This window comes from Mesoplodon densirostris, chromosome 12 (assembly GCF_025265405.1).
Source record: "Mesoplodon densirostris isolate mMesDen1 chromosome 12, mMesDen1 primary haplotype, whole genome shotgun sequence".
Taxonomy (NCBI): Eukaryota; Metazoa; Chordata; class Mammalia; order Artiodactyla; family Ziphiidae; genus Mesoplodon; species Mesoplodon densirostris.
Window position 1 is genome coordinate 56,933,506 of NC_082672.1, and position 20,223 is coordinate 56,953,728.

The 20,223-nt window shown below is 32.2% G+C and overlaps 1 protein-coding gene across 4 annotated transcripts in view; it reads right to left on the minus strand.

The window, feature by feature from the left end:
* Window positions 1-1,388: 1,388 nt before the first annotated feature.
* The window catches only part of GRIK2 (glutamate ionotropic receptor kainate type subunit 2), a 649,287-nt gene continuing 630,452 nt past the window's right edge, over window positions 1,389-20,223 (minus strand). For all 4 annotated transcript variants that reach the window (XM_060114614.1, XM_060114613.1, XM_060114617.1 and 1 more), the window contains 3 exons: window positions 17,481-17,731; window positions 5,363-5,497; window positions 1,389-3,024 (listed from right to left, as the gene is read on the minus strand). In XM_060114614.1, coding sequence (XP_059970597.1) covers window positions 5,378-5,497; window positions 17,481-17,731 — 371 coding nt within the window. In that variant the 3' untranslated portion in view covers window positions 1,389-3,024; window positions 5,363-5,377. The remainder of the gene's footprint in view (window positions 3,025-5,362; window positions 5,498-17,480; window positions 17,732-20,223) is intronic.

A 20,223-nucleotide genomic window follows, 5' to 3' on the forward strand; every position in this document is an offset into this window, starting at 1 on the left:
TATTCTCATAGTTGTTAGGGTTACTTAGCTGTGAAATACAATGAATATAAATCCTTGATGCTTTCATCTGGTTAGGGTTATTTAATTGTGGCATGTGTAAATATACCCCCTCGGTGTTCCATACTGGCTAGAGTTATTTATTTGTGGTATATGTGTCTCCACTGATTACCTGGAGTCATCAGGTTACATTGTTGACTAGAATAGGCATTCTCTTCCTCTTCTTTTTATAATTTGAGTGTTAGATACTGGAGAATAATCTTACTCCAATATATTGCCTTTCCAGAGAGAGGAGACATTCTTTTACTGGTTGAAATTATTTTGAAAGTAATCAAGATTTTATTAAAATTAAGAATAGTACTTCATATACACATAAGCACCCAATGAGTAGGGCAGTATCTGTTTTGGCAATAATGCAAGAACCTTTTAGGAAATGGATAAAAGTTAAATATTACACATCATTTATATGTTCTAAACTACCTTTGGAGTTAAAATACAGTAGGTTTTTAAATACTTTTTGAAATTTTTTAACTTAATACTTAAATAAAATTATTATCAAATCATACCAAAGATCTAAATAGTTATTTCGTGACTATTTAAAAATAATTAAAATTGTCAGTTCCTGCCTATTATTAGGTTCTTTAATATAATGAAGAACTGAATTTAGAAGTTCTTTAAAATCTGATTAGAATCTGATTGAGTAAAACCTTAATATTGACCAAAATCTAACATTTTTATAAGCTATGTTATTTGAGGTTATTTACCACCAAAAAAACAAAAAAAAAAAAACCAAAAAAACAAAAAAAAAAAACAATGCTGAGATTTGTAACAGTGACTTATATAACTCCCTAAAGTTAAATTTTGGGACAGAATGAAGTTTTTTGTGTTTTTTTTTAACTTATTGTTGATATTGAGCCTATCTTTTCCTCTCCCTTCATTGAATTATATTATCAATGCACAATGAATTCTTAAATTGGACATCAGTTGAACTTCAAATATAATATCAGTCTTACACAACCATATTGACATAGTCAATATCCACTCACAGAAGAGGTAAGATCATGACTATAGCCTCTAGAACTGCTAGTTTTCTCATTTGGACTGCCCTAAGCCTGAAGATTACATTTTATATCCCAGTCCAGCTTTTCTTACATCTGAATAGCTCATGGCCTGAGCTTTTTTCTTCTTTTCTCCATGTAGTTGGGAAGTGGCCATCCTTGATGACCTGGAAGAATTCAGGAAGTATACTTCCCTTCATGCAAGGAGCATATTGTGTATTCCTTTACCCATACAAGAGAAAAATGAAAGTCAAAGATGAAAGTAAAATGGACATAATTTTAATGATTTTTTAAAATTTTGTGCATTGGATTCAAACAGCAAACTGTGTGCACTCAACTGTCATCACAATGTTGTCAAGAGTTCTGTGTCTTTTACCATTTTACACACAATTGTTCGTTACAGTATGTTATCAGCCTCGTGGAAACCAGGGGTGTGGCATGGTAAGCAGTGGTGGTAGTGCACCTAGCTTTTATATTATCTAACTTGAAAATATTTCTCTTCTATGATTCCTTTTTTTCTTGATAAAAATAGTTTTCACCAAACGTTGGTGGTGCACACGCACTACCATTCATGCTTGACATCACACCCCTGACAGGAACGCATGTTCTTATTTTGTTGATAAAAAGTATTACAAAAATTTCCATACAAAAACTATTTTCATAGAAATCTTGCATTTCCACAAATAAACCTGAACATTTTTTTTGAAAAAAACTGCTCAAGAATTTTGTTCATTTAACATTGTGACTGTATTGATAAATGCAGTCCATGTCAAAGTTCACCACACATACTTTTCTTTAGATGACCAGTCCCCTTTATCCTTTCACTGAGATCTGCCCAGGCTCCATCAAGTTCATTTATAGCAGGAAGGAGGGTTTGGATTAACATATCTGAATGTTAGAATGAAAGTTTCAGTCTTCCACAGAACTATCAACACTCAGCCCTCTTTTACAATTTAAGACAAAGATTGCAAAACATCATCCTTTTTGACTCAGAATCTCTGAACCAACTGTTGCTTTTTTTCTTGGTGTGGGAGTGGGGAAAGGGTGTCTGGGGAATAGGTAGGGATTTGATAGAGTTACATGTTAAATCTCCTTCCATGGTGAATATAAGAGAAAACATTATTTCCTTGGTAATTGACATTTCTATCTCAATCAGTGACACAGACTCGAAAAAACAAAAAGAAAGAAAAAGAAAGAAAAACACTGATGAAGATCTGCTTCATATTCCACTTGCCATGAAAGTCAGATTTGTTTTGCATTACATTTTTATCACATCTTATAAGCACGTATTGTCAATTCAGATGATCATTATACTGAGTAGTTGGGGGCTAGTAACATCACTACCCTCTTATCTGGATGTTCAGAAGACTGTATTGTTTCTTGCAACACTACAGTTTTTGCTGATTCCAAGTATTTTTATTCTTAATGATTTTTTTTACCTCGTTACCCTTGGGGCAATTATGCTCCATCTCCTGGCAACAGTTGGGCCTCAAAAGGAACCTGTAATTTCTTACTGAACTGCATTTGAAACCAGCCACAAATGCGTATGTAACATTCACTCAGAAGAAGGGAGGAACCCATGATAAACAGTTTAACCCCGTGTAACTTGGTTCTCCATGATGCCTGTAACTCAAGTCTGATCATTGCAACTGCTTAGATCACAGAGTCTCTAGTTCATAGACACAGCGGCATGAGGTAACTCATTTTATTTTGCACAGGTTGCATATTTCCACAGGAAACATTCTCGCTAAATTGTTTGGAAAAACAGACGACAGTTTGTGCTTGGGTGTTTGGCCTCCCAGCTTTATGCCATGGTTTCTTTACCTGGCAACCTTCTGTCGTTAAATGTGTGCATGTTGATAACTTCTTCTGTTTTCACAATAACTGGGGCCTGTGGCTTGTGTTTTAATCGACGCTGGCACTTCAGGGACATCCTCAGTTCCTCTACCATGGCACTACAGAAGGACCTCTACAGAATAACACAGAAAACGAAATATTACAAAACAGATCAATGGCAACGGTCCTGAAACAATATTAAAATTGTTCTCAAAGACTTGTCAACATAGCAGCCTTGAAGTTTTGAAAAACTCCATTATGAAAATTATAACAAATTATTACAATTTTAACATACAAATCATGATAATTAAAATATATTATCAAAGTGGACAAGTTTAAAGAAAATCTCCACCTGATAGAGAAGTGAACTGCCAACTAGAAATGCATACATTACATAGATGTTGAATAAGATTTTCAGATATAAAATTAACATTATAAGATATAAATCGACCTTAAAATTTAAATATAAGCACATACACACAAATCGGTTACCAGAAATCCATTTTTGCTATTTTAAAAAATTAGAAAAAAATGAACTGGTTTTTAGATCACAACATGAGATATGAAAATTTTCTTTAAACGTGGATTCTTCATCGTGCATTTCATAACAGAACAAAAATAGTACTTACACATTTAGACATAAAATATGGAAAATAATTTCTGCTATTCATTGTATCGTTTTGTGATTCTGCCTGTAAAACTATCGATGATGATTACAAACACGTATGAGCTAATCATGAAATGACATTGTATCACATTAAAAATCCATGCACACATATTAACTTCTTTGTCATCATCAGCTTGATAACTGAGAGCTGATAAATAATTTATTCCATGAAGAAAAAAATGACCCTATATGTAATTTTTTTCTAAATTCCTGTTTTATTGGCAATAGATTTGCCAGAAATTCTATATATCTGGGGCTCATTATTACACACTCCTCAAATTCCTATTACAGAGTCAAAACGTGAAACAAAAATTTGTTAGTCTCCCTCCACAGCTAATTGAGATACGTGTGTTAGGCACATATAAATCAGACTCATGAACCAGTTTCACATTGTTGTTGACATTCAGATGATCTAAGACTTAGACTCTTTCTGTGCAAGAACTAAAAATGTGGACAACAACTAAAAATGTGGACAAGTATGAAAAATTTACAAAATTCCAAAAAGTGATATGGAAACATAATGAAATAAACCTAATTAAATATACATGTGAAGACTTTTTTTTTTGCTGTTGGTATTGCTTCTTTGCTGTTTATCAGCTTAGGCTAATTCCAAAATAATACAGGATAAAAAATATTTAATACCATATACGTGCCTTATATTTAAAAAATATACTTTGTATACATCACCTCTGTGACACAAACTAATACTGAATTAAGGTGGGCATCTGTACAACAGAGAAAATGGATTCAGAGAAAGGATAAGTCACTTTCTGCAGCTCACACCTACACCTCCAGCAAGATATTCTGATACCAAATTTTGTGATTTTGACCCTGCCCTAATAACTTCTTGTACATTCCTGGCTATATTCTCATTTTTCTTTTATGGACTCCTGAACAGTTTCCTTAGTGATCTTCCCAACTCTATGTCTAGGCCATTCTCAAAAAGCTCGCAATTATCAGATAATCTACTGTTTTAAACACCGGTTATTAATAGTATTTTTTTGTCCAAGAAACAGGTGAAATCCAATTCTCCTCTTTTTTCTATCATGACCTTTCTGAGTCAGATCTACCTCATCTCTCCCCCCAACCTTTTCCTTTTTTCTCTAAACACACCCTTCTCTTTGGACCTCTAAGTTTTTTCTACTTTGCTTCTCCTTGCTCTGTTACCTAGCAGAGTTCCTTCATCTTTCACATCAATCCAGCTTTATCCCTTACCTCCGGACATGACTCAAATTTTAACTTATTCAGGAATCACTTTCCAATTGACCAGGCTCATTATTTTCACTCAATTCAGTATTTTTCATTCATTATCATGTTTCTCTGTCTGGCCTCTAGGTGTATGCATCCCTCTCACTGAATTGTAAAGAGCAGAGATTAAGTGCTCATGGCACTGACTTGTACACACATGTTCTTTAAATGTTGACTGAATTAACAATAGCCATACATGACCCTAACATTTTAATTATTTTTTAATGTTTCTAATTCAGTTGCTTAAAAAAAGCTTAAAAAAGTTTTTTTTCAGCTTAGTAAAATGCGTTGTGTACAAGTGATCTAATTAATCAGATAAAACTTTGTTTAATAACATTAAATTAGTAAAAATATTAATTTATTAGTACTTGTAATGGGAGATGATTATGTGCTGCACATGAATTCCCCATTAACTATGGAGTTATTTCTATGCATTATTTATTATGTGTTAAATAATACAGTTCCAAAATTCATGAATTCTATTTCTATTAAAGGATCTATACGACACCTGACAGCCAGTATAGGGACACAGTGTTTCTTGTTGCTTAATACCTACTATTAGATGTACTTATTAAGAACATGATGATGATGATGATGAAGATGGTGATGATGACAACACTGTAGAAATGGAAAAATCTGACTCCAAAAGAGGGAGGAATACATAGTCTTGAGGTAACTTAGTCTTGGTTCTCTGTTGAAACATTTAACAGAAGAATTGATTAGATAATGTAACAAGGTCAGAATTTGATGCCATCGACAGTTTAAAATGTTATAGGATGTGGCTAATGCTGAATTGTTTGAAATAAGCCTTCATTTAAAACAAGTAAATTTTCTAAATGTTAAATAATTTATAACACTGTCTTTGGCAACCTGAAGTTTTAGACATTTTAATTATACTAATTTAAAAAAGTGATAGAATAGAAATATTGTTTTGTCCATAGTAAGACAGTGATCTAAACAACTGATTTTCTTAGGAAAAAAATCGTATAAATATACATACCCATTCAGCTATGAAATGACTCAATTTTATTTCCAGTAAGTTAAAAAGTAAACTATTAATATCTTATACTTAACTTCAGACTACAAATAAAGACATTTAAACTCTTTTAAGCAATTTTATGTAATGTAAATTTTATAATGCTGATTAACATAAAACATAGGTAAAATCCCTGCCCCAAAGATCACAATACTTTTATCTTTTATAATTTAAAGTTATCTTAAGTAAATTATATTTACAAATTTAGAAGCTATGAAAATTATAAACATGTAACCCCACCATTACTATTTTAGGCTTTCTCTATTTTACAAAGCCATTAGAAAGTGAAAATTTTAATCAAGAAACCTTTAAGCAATCAGTAGCCTTGATTATATAATGTCATTTATCACGTTTGTTAATTTTTTCTCTGAATAAGCTGAATTTTGCAAGTTCTTTTTTGATCTATCAATGTAAGTTTACCTAAAAAATAGTTTTATCTTAGGTTCTAATATAGTCACCATAAGACAATAGGTTCTTTTCTCACTTGTATAATATTTCTAATCCTTCACAAAACTATGAAAACCTTTAGATTTGAGCAAGAGTTTGGAATCAACATGACAAATTTTAAAAATTAATGATACCATAAAGTACAGTTCACTTGTGGCATTAGGACAAATACATATTCTTTTCTCTTTTTAAAGCTTTAGAATGTAAATTCCATATCTTGATCTATGTAAAAATCTAAAGTTGAAACTGTAGAGATGATTGTGAAATATAGTTGTTTCCCTGTGTTGTATGTTGCCAAAAAATTACTACGTCTGATTTTTAAAGTTCTAACTTGTTGTCATTTGACAGAGACAAATTATCTTTCCTACTTCATATCATGATCAGAATTTTTAAAACGTCTTTTTTACTGAACTATGAAATAAGGTTTTGAAAAACCCGAATGCGCTTGACAGGAAATTTCCTGGGTTATAATGAAGAAGAAAGAAGATGAGGATGAGGGAGAAGGGGAAGAAGAAAGAATAAAAGAGAGAGAGGGAGAGAGAGGAAGGGAGAGAAAGAAAACTACCACGCTTTTCAAATTACTTCATAGAGATAGAAACACATGAATTGTGTCATTAAATAAAGTTTCTTAGGGTGAAAACAACAACAAAAATGTTTCTGCACAATATAACAGACTACAAAAAGAAAAAAGAAAGGTGCAAAGATACTAACCATTATTAAAAACCTCTTTTAGTAAGTTTCAAAAGTTTACTAAACAGTGTCTGGATGGTAGGGTGGCACTAACCAAATAGAAGATTCCTGAAAATGAAAATTTAAATCTTTGAGCTGTTAGCATGTATAATTGCATTTAAATTATTAAACTCATAATAAAATTCACTATATTTAATGAGGCAACCTGTATTTACACATCTCTAATTGAAACAATGAAGGTCTGGAAACCTTAAAAATATGAATTTGGCTATATATACATTGCCTTTTAAACAAGGTATTTTCTTTTTTAATTTTAAGTATAAGACAACACATAAATAGTCTGCAGATAAACGTTCTCAAGAATATCATTCTTGGTGTAATAGAATAATTTATTCTTAATAGCTTAACTTTCTAATTTATAGATATGTTTATATGATAACATGATGTGACAGCACTTTGAGAAGTACATAAATTTTTTTAATATTAGAAATCTAGCTGTAAACATGCTCCACATTGAACACTGATATATTTAAATTTCATTTTTAAGTTAAAACCTTTATATTTAGCAATGTCTTTTTTAAAAAAAACAGCCACTGATGAAAAATAACCAGTTTAATTTTTTTAACTTTGAAGCTCATCACTTTCATGTTGAATATATAGTCATTTATCAATTGAAAGAGAAATAATCATAAATATTACATGCTACTATCAGGTCTCTATTTAGTATATATATTTTAAGGAGGAAACTATTTTATACATCTTGCTGTCCTATTCTTTGATGGTATAAAATTAACTAAATGATATTCCAATATTCATTCAGAATAATTTCCAACCATTTTTGCATACAGTTTCTATTTGAAGCCCTATTAAAACATCTTTAAGCTGCTTCTAACCGATTTTGTGGTGCAATGTCCTAATATATACTAGCGTATATCAACCAAACTGTTTTGTTTTGTTTGTCATTTAAATTATTTAACTGATTACGGATACCTCGTTCATTCTCAGACATTTTCTAATTAATTTCTGATGCTGTAGGCCATTTGACCAAGAATTCCAGATCACATGTGGTAGAGACAAGTCCAAACAGTCACTGTAATTAATCCCTGCAGAAAATTATTCCACATTAGATAATAATTAAATTAACTAAATAATAACTAAAAGGAAATAAAAAGTATATTGGATGTAATATGCAATATTTTATATAAATGTTGGTGCATTGAATGAGGAAGATAAATGTCATTTAACATGGCCCGTTCCTTTTGATTTGTACTCTTTAATTGGTAGTCTTTTAAAAATATCAAATACCTAATGCTATACATCAGAAGTATGAATTTACCTAAGGCTATATGAATGTAACAGTGAAGCAATGAGAGATGAAAAATGACTAGTTAAGACACTTATGTCAAAAATATATTTATATAGCAACTTTGATCTTTACTTTCAGTTTTAGAGCAGCTCTCTTTAAAAAAAAATTATATTATTTAGATAAGCTGTGCAGTCAGACAGGTATGCATATAACTGGTAACCGGGCTAAAAGAGGAACACTATTCTCTTGACTTCCATTCTGTAAGTGTGTTATTGTATTAGCCTGCCTCATTAACAGTGATTTGAATTTCAGCTGAGGCTTCTACCTGGACTCTCCTCTTAATAAATGGTAATTTTTTGAACACTAAATAATAAATCAGTCAGAAAAAAATTATGGGGCTAAATTATTTTTTCTCAATAGATAAAATGACAAAGCATCCTACTCTTTAGCCTGGATTATTTTACAATGATAAACATAACCAAAGATTAAAATATTCTCAGAAACCTTAACTCTTACAAAAATATTGCATTCTGCAAATACAATGAGACAGAGAAAAACGGGGCATCATTACACATTTTCACACTTTCCCTACTTGAGCCAGAAATATCAATATATAAGGTCTGACAAGCTTCAACACCACTTTAGTTGATACAGCTGTAAAATCAATTTTAAGAAAAAGCAGTGTTAATCATCATATTCTTGCTAGCAATCATAATAATAACAATTTTTAAACAAAGTATATAACATCCAAATAACTAATGCTTAATTCCAGAGACCTCTCTTTCCTTTAAGGTACAGCAGTTAAAATGTAACAGCTTTAGAAATAAAAATAATAATTATATTATAACAACAGCTGCTTATTATATGCCAGACACATGCAAAAACTATGTATATAAACTATATTAATTTCAAAAACATTTTCATTTATGGTGTATTTGTAACCCATTCATTTATTTATTTTAAAAGATTTATAGAAAAAGTTAAGTAATTTTATCCAAGGTTGAACATAATTGAAAAATGATCCCAAGTCTTTTTTATTTCAAAACTCATGCTTAATGTCCAGGAAAATGAAATGACTATACAGGGCTCATGATCAAAGCCCATAATCTGTCTATCTAATTCAAACTCCTACTGCACACATTTTGTCAACACAACATCAGAGAGAAAAACTGTCAAGAAAAATAGTTAAATCTTCTACCTCCACTTTGTGTAGGGTGATACAGTGTAAATAGAGTTCGTCTAGGCATCTTTGACCTTGGGAAACACACTTGACCCTTGAGATACTTATCCTCATCTGCACAATATGGATAATAATCTTTGCATAGTTCTCAGAGTAACTTCATACTCAAATGAGATATTACACTTTAAAAATTCTAAAGCCAGTTATGAAAATCAGCTACAATCTTATTTTAAAACATTATTTATGGGCATAAAAAGAGGATGAGTTATCATAAATGAATGACTTAAAAATCCTTTTGCTGATTTGCAACTACTTGCAACTATTTAGTGAGTAAAATGAAGATTAGCATCTCATTTTGAAGTATGATTTTATATTTATATGTAAAATCATTTTTAAGACCCATCCAGCTAGTCCCTATGTAGGTTATTAGTGGAAATTGAGAGATACTCTGCTCTCAGAGAAAGGCAGTAACATAAAAACAATACAAAATGCACTATTTGTCCAAAGTTTATTTGCAACTTTTAACTTCTAAATATCAGCATGCTTCACAGCTAAATTTTATTATATTAAAAATGTACTCAGCATGAACCAAAATATTCATTGCAGCTCTATTTACAATAGCCAGGACATGGAAGCAACCTAAGCAACAGATGAATGGATAAAGAAGATGTGGCACATATAAACAATGGAATATTACTCAGCCATAAAAAGAAACGAAATTGAGTTATTTGTAGTGAGGTGGATGGACCTAGAGCCTGTCATACAGAGTGAAGTAAGTCAGAAAGAGAAAAACAAATACCGTATGCTAACACATATATATGGAATCTAAGAAAAAAAAAAAGGTCATGAAGAACCTAGGGGCAAGACGGGGATAAAAACACAGACCTACTAGAGAATGGACTAGGGGATATGGGGAGGGGGAGGGGTGGGCTGTGACGGAGTGAGTGGCATGGACATATATGCACTACCAAGCGTAGAGTGGATGGCTGGTGGGAGGCAGCCGCATGGCACAGGGAGATCAGCTCGGTGCTTTGTGGCCACCTGGAGGGGTGGGATGGGGCGGGGAGAGACACGGGAGGGAGGAGCTGTGGCAGCATATGTGTATGTATGGCTGATTCACTTTGTTGTAGAGCAGAGGCTAGCACACCATTGTAAGGCAATTATACTCCAATAAAGATGTTAAAAAAAAAGTACTCAGAACTTTAACTTCTGAACAGCTAAATGCAGTTAAAATTCTGTACATTAAATTAAAATTCCATATATTAAATAAAAATCCCATATATGAAAAACACAAATATACTGTGGTTTGTAAATAGGCATTATTTGGAAAATGTAAATACTGGAATAAAATCTTTACTGATGATTTATGACAATGTTTGCATTCCTATATCTTATCCAACAAATGATTTCTTTTACAAAGCATTACTCCTGTTAGAACTAATTCTTCAGCATTCTGGAAGCAATTTCTGCATAAGGATCTGTGAACAACTTCTTTGCATTCTTCTGATTCATGAAATACAGATTCAGCCAGCTTTGAAAAGTGTTTTCCTTGTGAATAATCTTTCACCCAGAATCTCTAGTCTTGCAGGGTTTTTTTTTTTTTTAACATCTTTATTGGAGTATAATTGCTTTCCAATGGTGTGTTAGTTTCTGCTTTATAACAAAGTGAATCAGCTATACATATACATATATCCCCATATCTCCTCCCTCTTGCATCTCCCTCCCACCCTCCTTATCCCTCTAGGTGGTCACAAAGCACCGAGCTGATCTCCCTGTGCTATGTGGCTGCTTCCCACTAGCTATCTATATTACATTTGGTAGTGTATATGTGTCCATGTCACTCTCTCACTTCGTCCCAGCTTACCCTTCCCCCTCCCCATGTCCTCAAGTCCATTCTCTACGTCTGCGTCTTTATTCCTGTCCTGCTCCTAGGTTCATCAGAACCTTTTTTTTTTTTTTTTTAGATTCCATATATATGTGTCCATCGACAGATGAATGGATAAGGAGGATGTGGCACATATTACTCAGCCATAAAAAGAAACGAAATTGAGTTATTTGTAGTGAGGTGGATGGACCTAGAGTCTGTCATACAGAGTGAAGTCTTGCAGGTTTAAACTAAGCCACTCTGATTATCTTCTTATTCCTCAGATTGCATTGTTTCATTTATTTGTTCTTCTACTGTGAGTTACAACTGCCTTTTATATTTGTTATTCAACTATACACTGAAGAATATTCCATGTGTCCTCAAATTTTTTTTTTAGTTTTCAGTGATGGGAAATTATTGTATTATTTAGCGATTATCTTTGATAAGATTTACCAGTGTTCTATAATGCAAACAACTATGTAGACTACAATGGACTATATCCTGAAAAACAACCATACTAAGTAGTTCTTAAAATGTACTTCAATCATCTTAGAGGGACGTTAGAACAAAAAATATGTATCCAAGACAGGACACATAGTTTAGAAATTCAAGATCTGAGCAATAATTTTTATATTTTTATTCCTCAGGCATATTTACTACATTTTGTTTATACTTAAGTAATAAGAAAGGGATATTTTGTCATTAAGTTTTTCATATCAATAAACTCAAAGATTCATGTTCAAACCTGATGTTCAATAAGAAACAATTTGTACAGGCAAATCCATTTTCAATTACATGGAAAAGAAAATATTTCTATATACATATCAGATAAAAACAAAAGTTCCAACTATGTAAATTTTATTGCTACTTTTGTTGGAAATCAAGAGGGAAGAATTATTTCTACGTTTTAAAATAAAACATTCAAATATGTAAGAAATGATGAATAATTCCAAAAAATTAATAAACCATAATTATGTCATAAAATATTTTTATAAAAATTAAAATTATTACAATCATTTATAACTCATGCTTACAAAACCAATGTATAATCATAAAGATGACATATTATCAGAGAAAATAAAATTCTGTATATTAAGCAGCTTTTTTTCAGTTATAAGTAAGATTTACAAGGTGAACACAGGACATTTCAAACAAATCCATGTAACCTGAAATGCTCTAATTGCCTAAGATGTACAGAAGTTTCTTGGATTGCTTACTGAATAAACCTTAATTAGTAATATTTTTAAAATCAGGGAAAAGTTAAGGCAAAAAGAAAATCAATTAGAAAATCTACATGTTGGTTAGATATTTTTTCAGATACATTCAGAAAAGAAAAACATTTTGAGTATCTTTCCAAATGGTCAGGTTATACTGTGAAAACCATCAAAAAATAAATATCTATTTAGTTTACAAGTCTGAATAAATGAAAAGCAATATATCCTTGATGCATTAATATTTGCATCAAAATTAAAACCATTAAGTATTTTAAAAATTGTAATACACCATCTTGTGGTTATTGGAAAGGAATGCAATTTAAAATTTTGGGATTTTTATAAGGTCTGCATATTTCAGCATTATCTTCTGTTTTCAGTTTTAACCTACCCTCATTTAAAAATATTACATTCTTATACTACTCTTAGTTATCAAAAAACTTGGAAATATAACAACGTTATAGTCATTAAGACCTATTTGTTCCATTAATATCTTATAAAATATGTGCTATAAGAGACATTTTAGTTTCATATTTAATAATAATAATTATCACTAATTTTATCATCATCATCATCATTGGAGGTAAGACTTGACATGGTAATATATTAGTTATTCATAAATTTTAAACAAAAACCTCATTTTCAACTAGACTATGTGTATATTTTATCTGCCTGCCTATTCAGATAAAGATAGAAAATTTAATTTGCTCTTTTACAAAATACTAGAATATTATAAATCAAAGAAAGAAAAAAGAAATGGAGAAAGAGAAGGGAAAAGAGATGATAAAGTATTTTGGGGCTGGAGTCGTGAATAATATATCCTGCTTTCCTCCAATGCGTAAATGCAATTCATTTCATGTTTGGTTCTCAATAAATAATTGTTGAGTAAATGAATAATTTTTGAAATGTTTACTTTGTTTTTAAAATTTTAAAAATTTCAGTTAAAGACACAATTATAAGTATAAACTATGAATTTCTGTATGTTTTCATGCAGATCTTATAAGAAAATCTAGGAATATTTCACAGCTAATTTTAATAAATTAAGTAAGGTATTAAACAAACCATATAGCCCAACAAAATAAAATCTTTTTCTCAGGAAAAATGAAAGAGAATTGAGCCCAAGAACCTAATTTATCACCGTAAATAAAATGGATCACTTCTAATAAACTCATTATTATTTACTTTATAAACATAGTTCTTTTGAATTGTATGGAAAAATAGTTCTTTTTTATTCTTTATTAGAGACTTTTCTAAATAAGTTACTGGAATCAACTTCATTATTTAATAGAGAGAGAGAGAAAAAGAGAAAAGGAAGGAAGGAGGGAGGAAGGGAAAGAAGAAAGAAAGAATGAATGAAAGAAAGAAAGAAAGAAAAAGAAAGAAAGGAAGGAAGGAGGAAAGAAAGAAAAAAAAGAAAAGGAAGGAAGGAAGAAAGAAAAGAAAGAAGGAAGGAAAGAAAGAAAGGGAAAGAGGGAAGGAGGGGACAAGGGTGAAAGGAATAAGGAAAGAAAGATTTTATGCCAACAGACACTGTCTGAGACCTTGGCAATAGAAATCAAAATTACTTTCTTAAAGGAAGTAAGAGTCTAATAGGGAGAGAGCCACCCACACACAAATGAACTTATCTACAAAACAGAAATAGAGTTACTGATGTAGAAAACAAACTTACGGTTACCAGGGGTAAGGGGGGGGAGGGATAAATTGGGAGACTAGGATTGACATATACACACTACTATATATAAAATGGATAACTAATAAGGACCTACTGTATAGCACAGGGAACTCTACTCAGTACTCTGTGATGACCTATATGGGAAAAGATCTAAAAAAGAGTGGACATATGTATATGTATAACTGATTCACTTTGCCGTACACCTGAAACTAATACAACATTGCAAATCAACTATACTCCAAGAAATTTTTTTAAAAAATAAAAATAATTAAAAAGAAATTAAATTAAGAAATCAACAAATATGAATAAAATAGTTTGCTAAGGGACCATGGAGATGTGCAAATGCTTCCAGAGAAAAGGATGGATGTTGTTTGAAATGGACAAGACACATTCCCAACTTTCTCAAAGGGGGAGCAAATGTTTTTGGAATGATGATAGTTTCTGAAATCAGCTAAGTCTAACAAAAATGAGACATACAGGTCAGGTCATATTTTTGTCACTGGAATAGAAAATAAAAACCTAACACCACCTGTGGAAATAGCATGCCCTGTACCCAGATTCATCATACCTATTGATTAGGTAAAGCTTTCTTGGCAAGTTGATGCCTCGTCTTGAATGCGTAATCTAAGATGACGAGTGGGAGTTTGCCAGGTAGAAAAATGGACAAAGTTTGCTCAGGTCAAATGGGAGGAGGATTTAAAAAGCTGGCTGACCTTGGAAAATTGAAAGTAATTTAGTGTGGTTAGAGTACAGGTGCAAACTAGGGAGAAGCAGAAGATAAAACTACAGTGGTGGACAGAGACAGATCCTGAAGTGCCTCCTCTGCTTAGCTAGAGAATCTGAATTTCATTATGAAGATTTGTGGAGACAGTGTGACAACATCGGCGAATGTAACTAAGAACGCTCATGTCATATCAACACAGTTGTTTCTTTCCAATATAATAGTTTATCTGTTTCAGCACCAAAAGGTACATTGACTTCCTTTTTCTAATGTTTTAGGAGGTCATAGAAGTCCATAGAAATTGAGAGCTGGTCGATATGTGAAAAATTCAGCTAAACTAGTTATTTATAATAAAAGTAAAGGTGATTTTACAAAAGTAAATTCCCATGTCCTTTTAAAAAAAAAACAGAATGCTTATAAAATAATTGTACGTAGAGACATGGCCCAGGTAAATCATATGAACAGGATACAGAGAGAAAAGGGCGACAGACTACTGCATGCTGTCAAGAGATTAATGTATGTGCTTTATTTTAATACTGAGCTGTAAGTGAAGGAAAACCACTACATATGGATGATTTGAAGTTCTAACTAGACAATCTAAATTTCTTCTATTATTTTTGGACTCATTTTAAGCATTAACTAACCAAATATCACACTTATTGATAAATTATAGTAAAAATAAAAATTGAAGGGTTAATAATTTTCATCTCTGATTAGTTCTTTGCATTTGATTCCAAAACTCATTTTGACATTGTAATAAGAGTCATAACATAAAAAGTGTACTTAGGGCTTCCCTGGTGGCGCAGTGGTTGAGAGTCCGCCTGCTGATGCAGGGGACACGGGTTCATGCCCCGGTCTGTGAAGATCCCACGTGCCGCGGAGCGGCTGGGCCCGTGAGCCATGGCCGTTGAGCCTGCGCGTCCGGAGCCTGTGCTCCGCAACGGTAGAGGCCACAACAGTGAGAGGCCCACATACCGCAAAAAAAAAAAAAGGTGTACTTAGACTTAACTTTCAGTCGCACCAGTGCAAAAGATATTCGATTTAGCAAGTCAGTAGATATAGCCATCCTGAATATTGTGGGAAAATAAATCACATAACTGTCCAAATTTTTCAAACCTTTGAATTGGTTATTTTACTTGTAGACAGAATGGGGCTATCAAAATAGTCATTTATAAAAACATTATTTCTAGGAATTAAGTCCTATAGTCAAGTAAAATGTAAGAATGTTGTATCCTTGATTTCAGAAAGGATAATTAATTATATCATAAATTATTAAAGATGAAGGAATATATCATATTTCTACTCTTGATATTTACCAATAAAAGTTCATAAACCTTTCAATTATTTAACAGAATATAATCTCACTCTGATGCAGGGTCTAAAATTTAAGATCTAAAAAATGTATTTTAATTAAAAACAAAAGAGATATTTAAATACTAAATGACTAAGTAAAGTTCCAGAAGGCTTAAAAATGCTAAAGCAGCATTTTACTTCCAGAGTCATAAAGTTATATTAAAAAGTAGCATGGGGCTTCCCTGGTGGCGCAGTGGTTGAGAGTCCGCCTGTTGATGCAGGGGACACGGGTTCGTGCCCCGGTCCGTGAGGATCCCACGTGCTGCGGAGTGGCTGGGCCCGTGAGCCACGGCCGCTGAGCCTGCGCGTCCGGAGCCTGTGCTCCGCAATGGGAGAGGCCACAGCAGTGAGAGGCCCGCGTACCACAAAAAAAAAAAAAAAAAAAAAAAAAAAAGTAGCATGTATCATCTGAAAGATTTATCTATAAATATTCATCTTTATATTTATAGAACTAAGGGAATTATAGCACTAGAAATATATAATCTGAACCAGGATCACAGCCTTTTTTAAGAACATAATATAAAGACATTTATACAAAAGACTAAATATATTAAAATACTAAGAAAATCGCAATAGTCTCAATATTTTTGAGATTTATATATATTCTTCTAAAGACTCAGGTGCAAGGCAATACAGGATGCATTAAGAATAACATTAAGTGGCAAAGAAGAAACCACAATATTCTCACATATTCATTAATGTAGAAAATTAATTAAAATTTCCACAATGCACATTAAGATTTTTCCAAATTAGAAATTATTGGACCAAAAATCTTCAAATAAATATTTCATTTACTCTCTAACTTGAAACTGTTAATGAGTATCGTATCTTAAAGCACTTTTTAACTGCAAGAAATTTTTTCTTCATATTACAGTTAATGAGTTTTGCTTCCTTCATTAATTATATTCCCCTAATAAACTAACCACAGTGAACTTCGAGCAGCAAAAGTTTCTCCATTTTCAGACTTCAGTAAGACAAAAAATAGTTACTTGTCCTGAAGTTGGCTTCAATTAAAAATATTACATTTAAATTAAAAATTACGAAGGTGATCCTGAGTTCTATGAACCTTTGTTATATAATGAATGGCAGAAGACCATTAACACAGTTCTAAGTATTTCCCTTGGTTGGAAAGATAAAAAAGTTCGTTTTATTATAACAAAGATTGTGTTAAGTTGTAAAAAAAGTGACATTTACCTTTTCCAATTGAGCGTTTTTTTTGGATTTGTACAAAAACTCTCCCACTGCCACAAAAACTGAGAGCACCAAGCCGGCTGCAAGAACAATGAAGATGCCACCAATATTTTGAACCCCCAGGGCACTGGCCTCTTTGCTCTCCTCCTCTGGACACCCATTGCCCCTCCACCACTTCTCCTTCATCATGTGCAGCTTGCCTTCCTCTTGCAGCTGAAGAATTGCTATGGTGATTTTGTCTCTATATGGAGAACCTAAGAAAAGAGAGGGTTCGTTAATGCTTTCCAGGAACCCAAAATTTCATAATTAAAGGTTACATGATGAGACAACAGAGCTCTTTCCAAACGCTCCAAAGTATGCCAGTATTTATAATCAGCAGCAAAAAACAACTGGAAAATGGCAGAAAATAGAAGTTTAACAAAATAAATAGGGCAGGTGGCCTTTCTGATTTTGAAGGGTAAGATAACATTTTATTTTGAAAGAGGAAAATATCTCTCTCTTAAAGGCAGGCTCAACACAGACCATTGGAAAAATAATAAAACGATAAGTAGAAATCTACAAAAGGAAATGGATAGAGGGCAAGGATATTTAGTTAATGTCTAGTATTGCTCTTTTAGCAAGAGTAGGCAAACTAAAAAGCAGAAATACAAAGAAAAATCAAAAAAAGTTAGTAGCTTATGGTAAAAGTTGGAGGACTGAAGATCTACCAAGTCCAGGTAGAGAGCTGTTTCTTTAACATAATCTTCAATCTATGCAAAAGAAATGTTTATATGGCTTCTATACATTTTTTCACAGCTTTCCTAAAAGGGGCATTATCCATTCCTATAATTAGAACTTAAATATTTTATTTTTATTGTGCAACACTCCTAATTATAGCAGGGAAATTTCTGCTTCTAATTTCCTTCCTATATTCTCTTCCAAATACTACTCCGATAAAAATGTTCAGTTTAAATTCCGCCCCTTAGCCACTTCAGATTTCAATGGATTAGCCTAGCCCATATTATTTTCTACCTTGGTCACTCACTGGACACTCAGGCTAGGTCACCTAGTATTACTATTATTTACCTTTCAAGATGTGATCTACTTTCCTAAGTAGATTGTAAACCCTTTGGAATAGAGGATATCTATCTATTCTTCTTTCTTTCTTCTTTTTCTTTCTTTCTTCCTTCCTTTCTTTCTTTCTTTCTTTTCTTTCTTTCTTTTTTTCTTTCTTCCTTCCTTCCTTCCTTTCATTCTTTCATTCTTTCTTCCTTTCTATCATCTCTCTATATCTATCATCTATCTTAATTTTCAAACTGCTCTCAACCAATGTTTCATATTATGAGGAGCATTATATCTGATTGAGGCAGTCTTGATAAAATATAAGAGTGACAGTGGGGTGTTTTTGGTCTCCTCTGATATGTATTTAAAAACCATAAATAAAGGTCATCTTGTTTGACTAACCAGTTTTCATTAATTCACTACAACTAGCCTAGTAGCAGGCTACTACACATAGCAGTCTACTACACATAGTTTATTCATTTGCTCATTTGATTGTCCTTTTCATGCTCTTTACAAACACACCAATTTAAGTATGTACCAAACATTTTCCTTATCCTATTCAGTACATCTAGATAATATAGAAATGATAAAGGAAATGGAGTTAGCATTACGTTTAATTCTTGAGGAGGCTTACTGATTGATAAATAGCTTTTCTTTAAAGGTTGCACAACAAGTCTAATACTTACCATGCTTTAGTGAAATATTCTAAAATCACATTATCCATACACATACTGGAGATATCCCATCCATACTGCCAAAAGTTTCCTTACTTTCAAATCAAGCTTCTGCATGCTTTAATCAATTACAAAGGTCAGAAAAAAAATCACTCTTGCTTTCTATAAATATCTCGTTCTAAAACTCATTATACCAATATTTCCTAAACTGGATTTTCCCCACACACTTCTCTTTTTGGGAAATGTACTTCTGTGTTTCACTTTTAAAGAATTCATTGGTCAGATAAGCTTGAAGAATACTCCATAACAAATATATCTTTTGTAAATTCACATTATACGTTAACAAAATAAAAGGTTTCCATCTCTCCATCAAAGGAAAAAGTTTAAAAAATATTTTAAATGATTAAATTTATTTTTAGTGGAAGAATTTTTTCATTCATATCTATTAATGTCCCCATCAATTATTTTATTTTAACCTCAACTTGAAAAGCACTGCCTTAGATAACAATAATTACTACTCTTACTACATCAGCTCTATCAAAAATAAGTTGTTTCTTGTTAGATCTCCTGCTTGTCCCTGCCTAGCTTTTAATTTACACATTATCACAGCACTACTGATCAAGTAGCATATTTTTTGCATGTTCTTTTTCATCTATTAGCTCCATATGCTTCATGAGCATCAGCTCATAAGAATTTGCATCACAATACTTACTTTAAGACATGACTTCATGCCCAGCTTTTAAGTCTTTTTACAAAATACTTTTGGGGGACAAAAGTTACAAGAGTTATTTAAATATATTTGTATATCAAAACTGATGAAACCAATTTGGGGGAAAAATACACAGCTTTTGTTTTTCCTAATGGCACCCAAATCCTTTAAATATTTTGTTAAAATTCTAAGGGGCTGGCTAAGTATTTCCATTACTTATAATGACAAATCCCCACTGCCCACTTCCTAAAGAACTTTAATTTCCTTTGTTTTATATTTCATAGTTATTTCAGCTCATTATGATGATATTATGTGCTGTGTA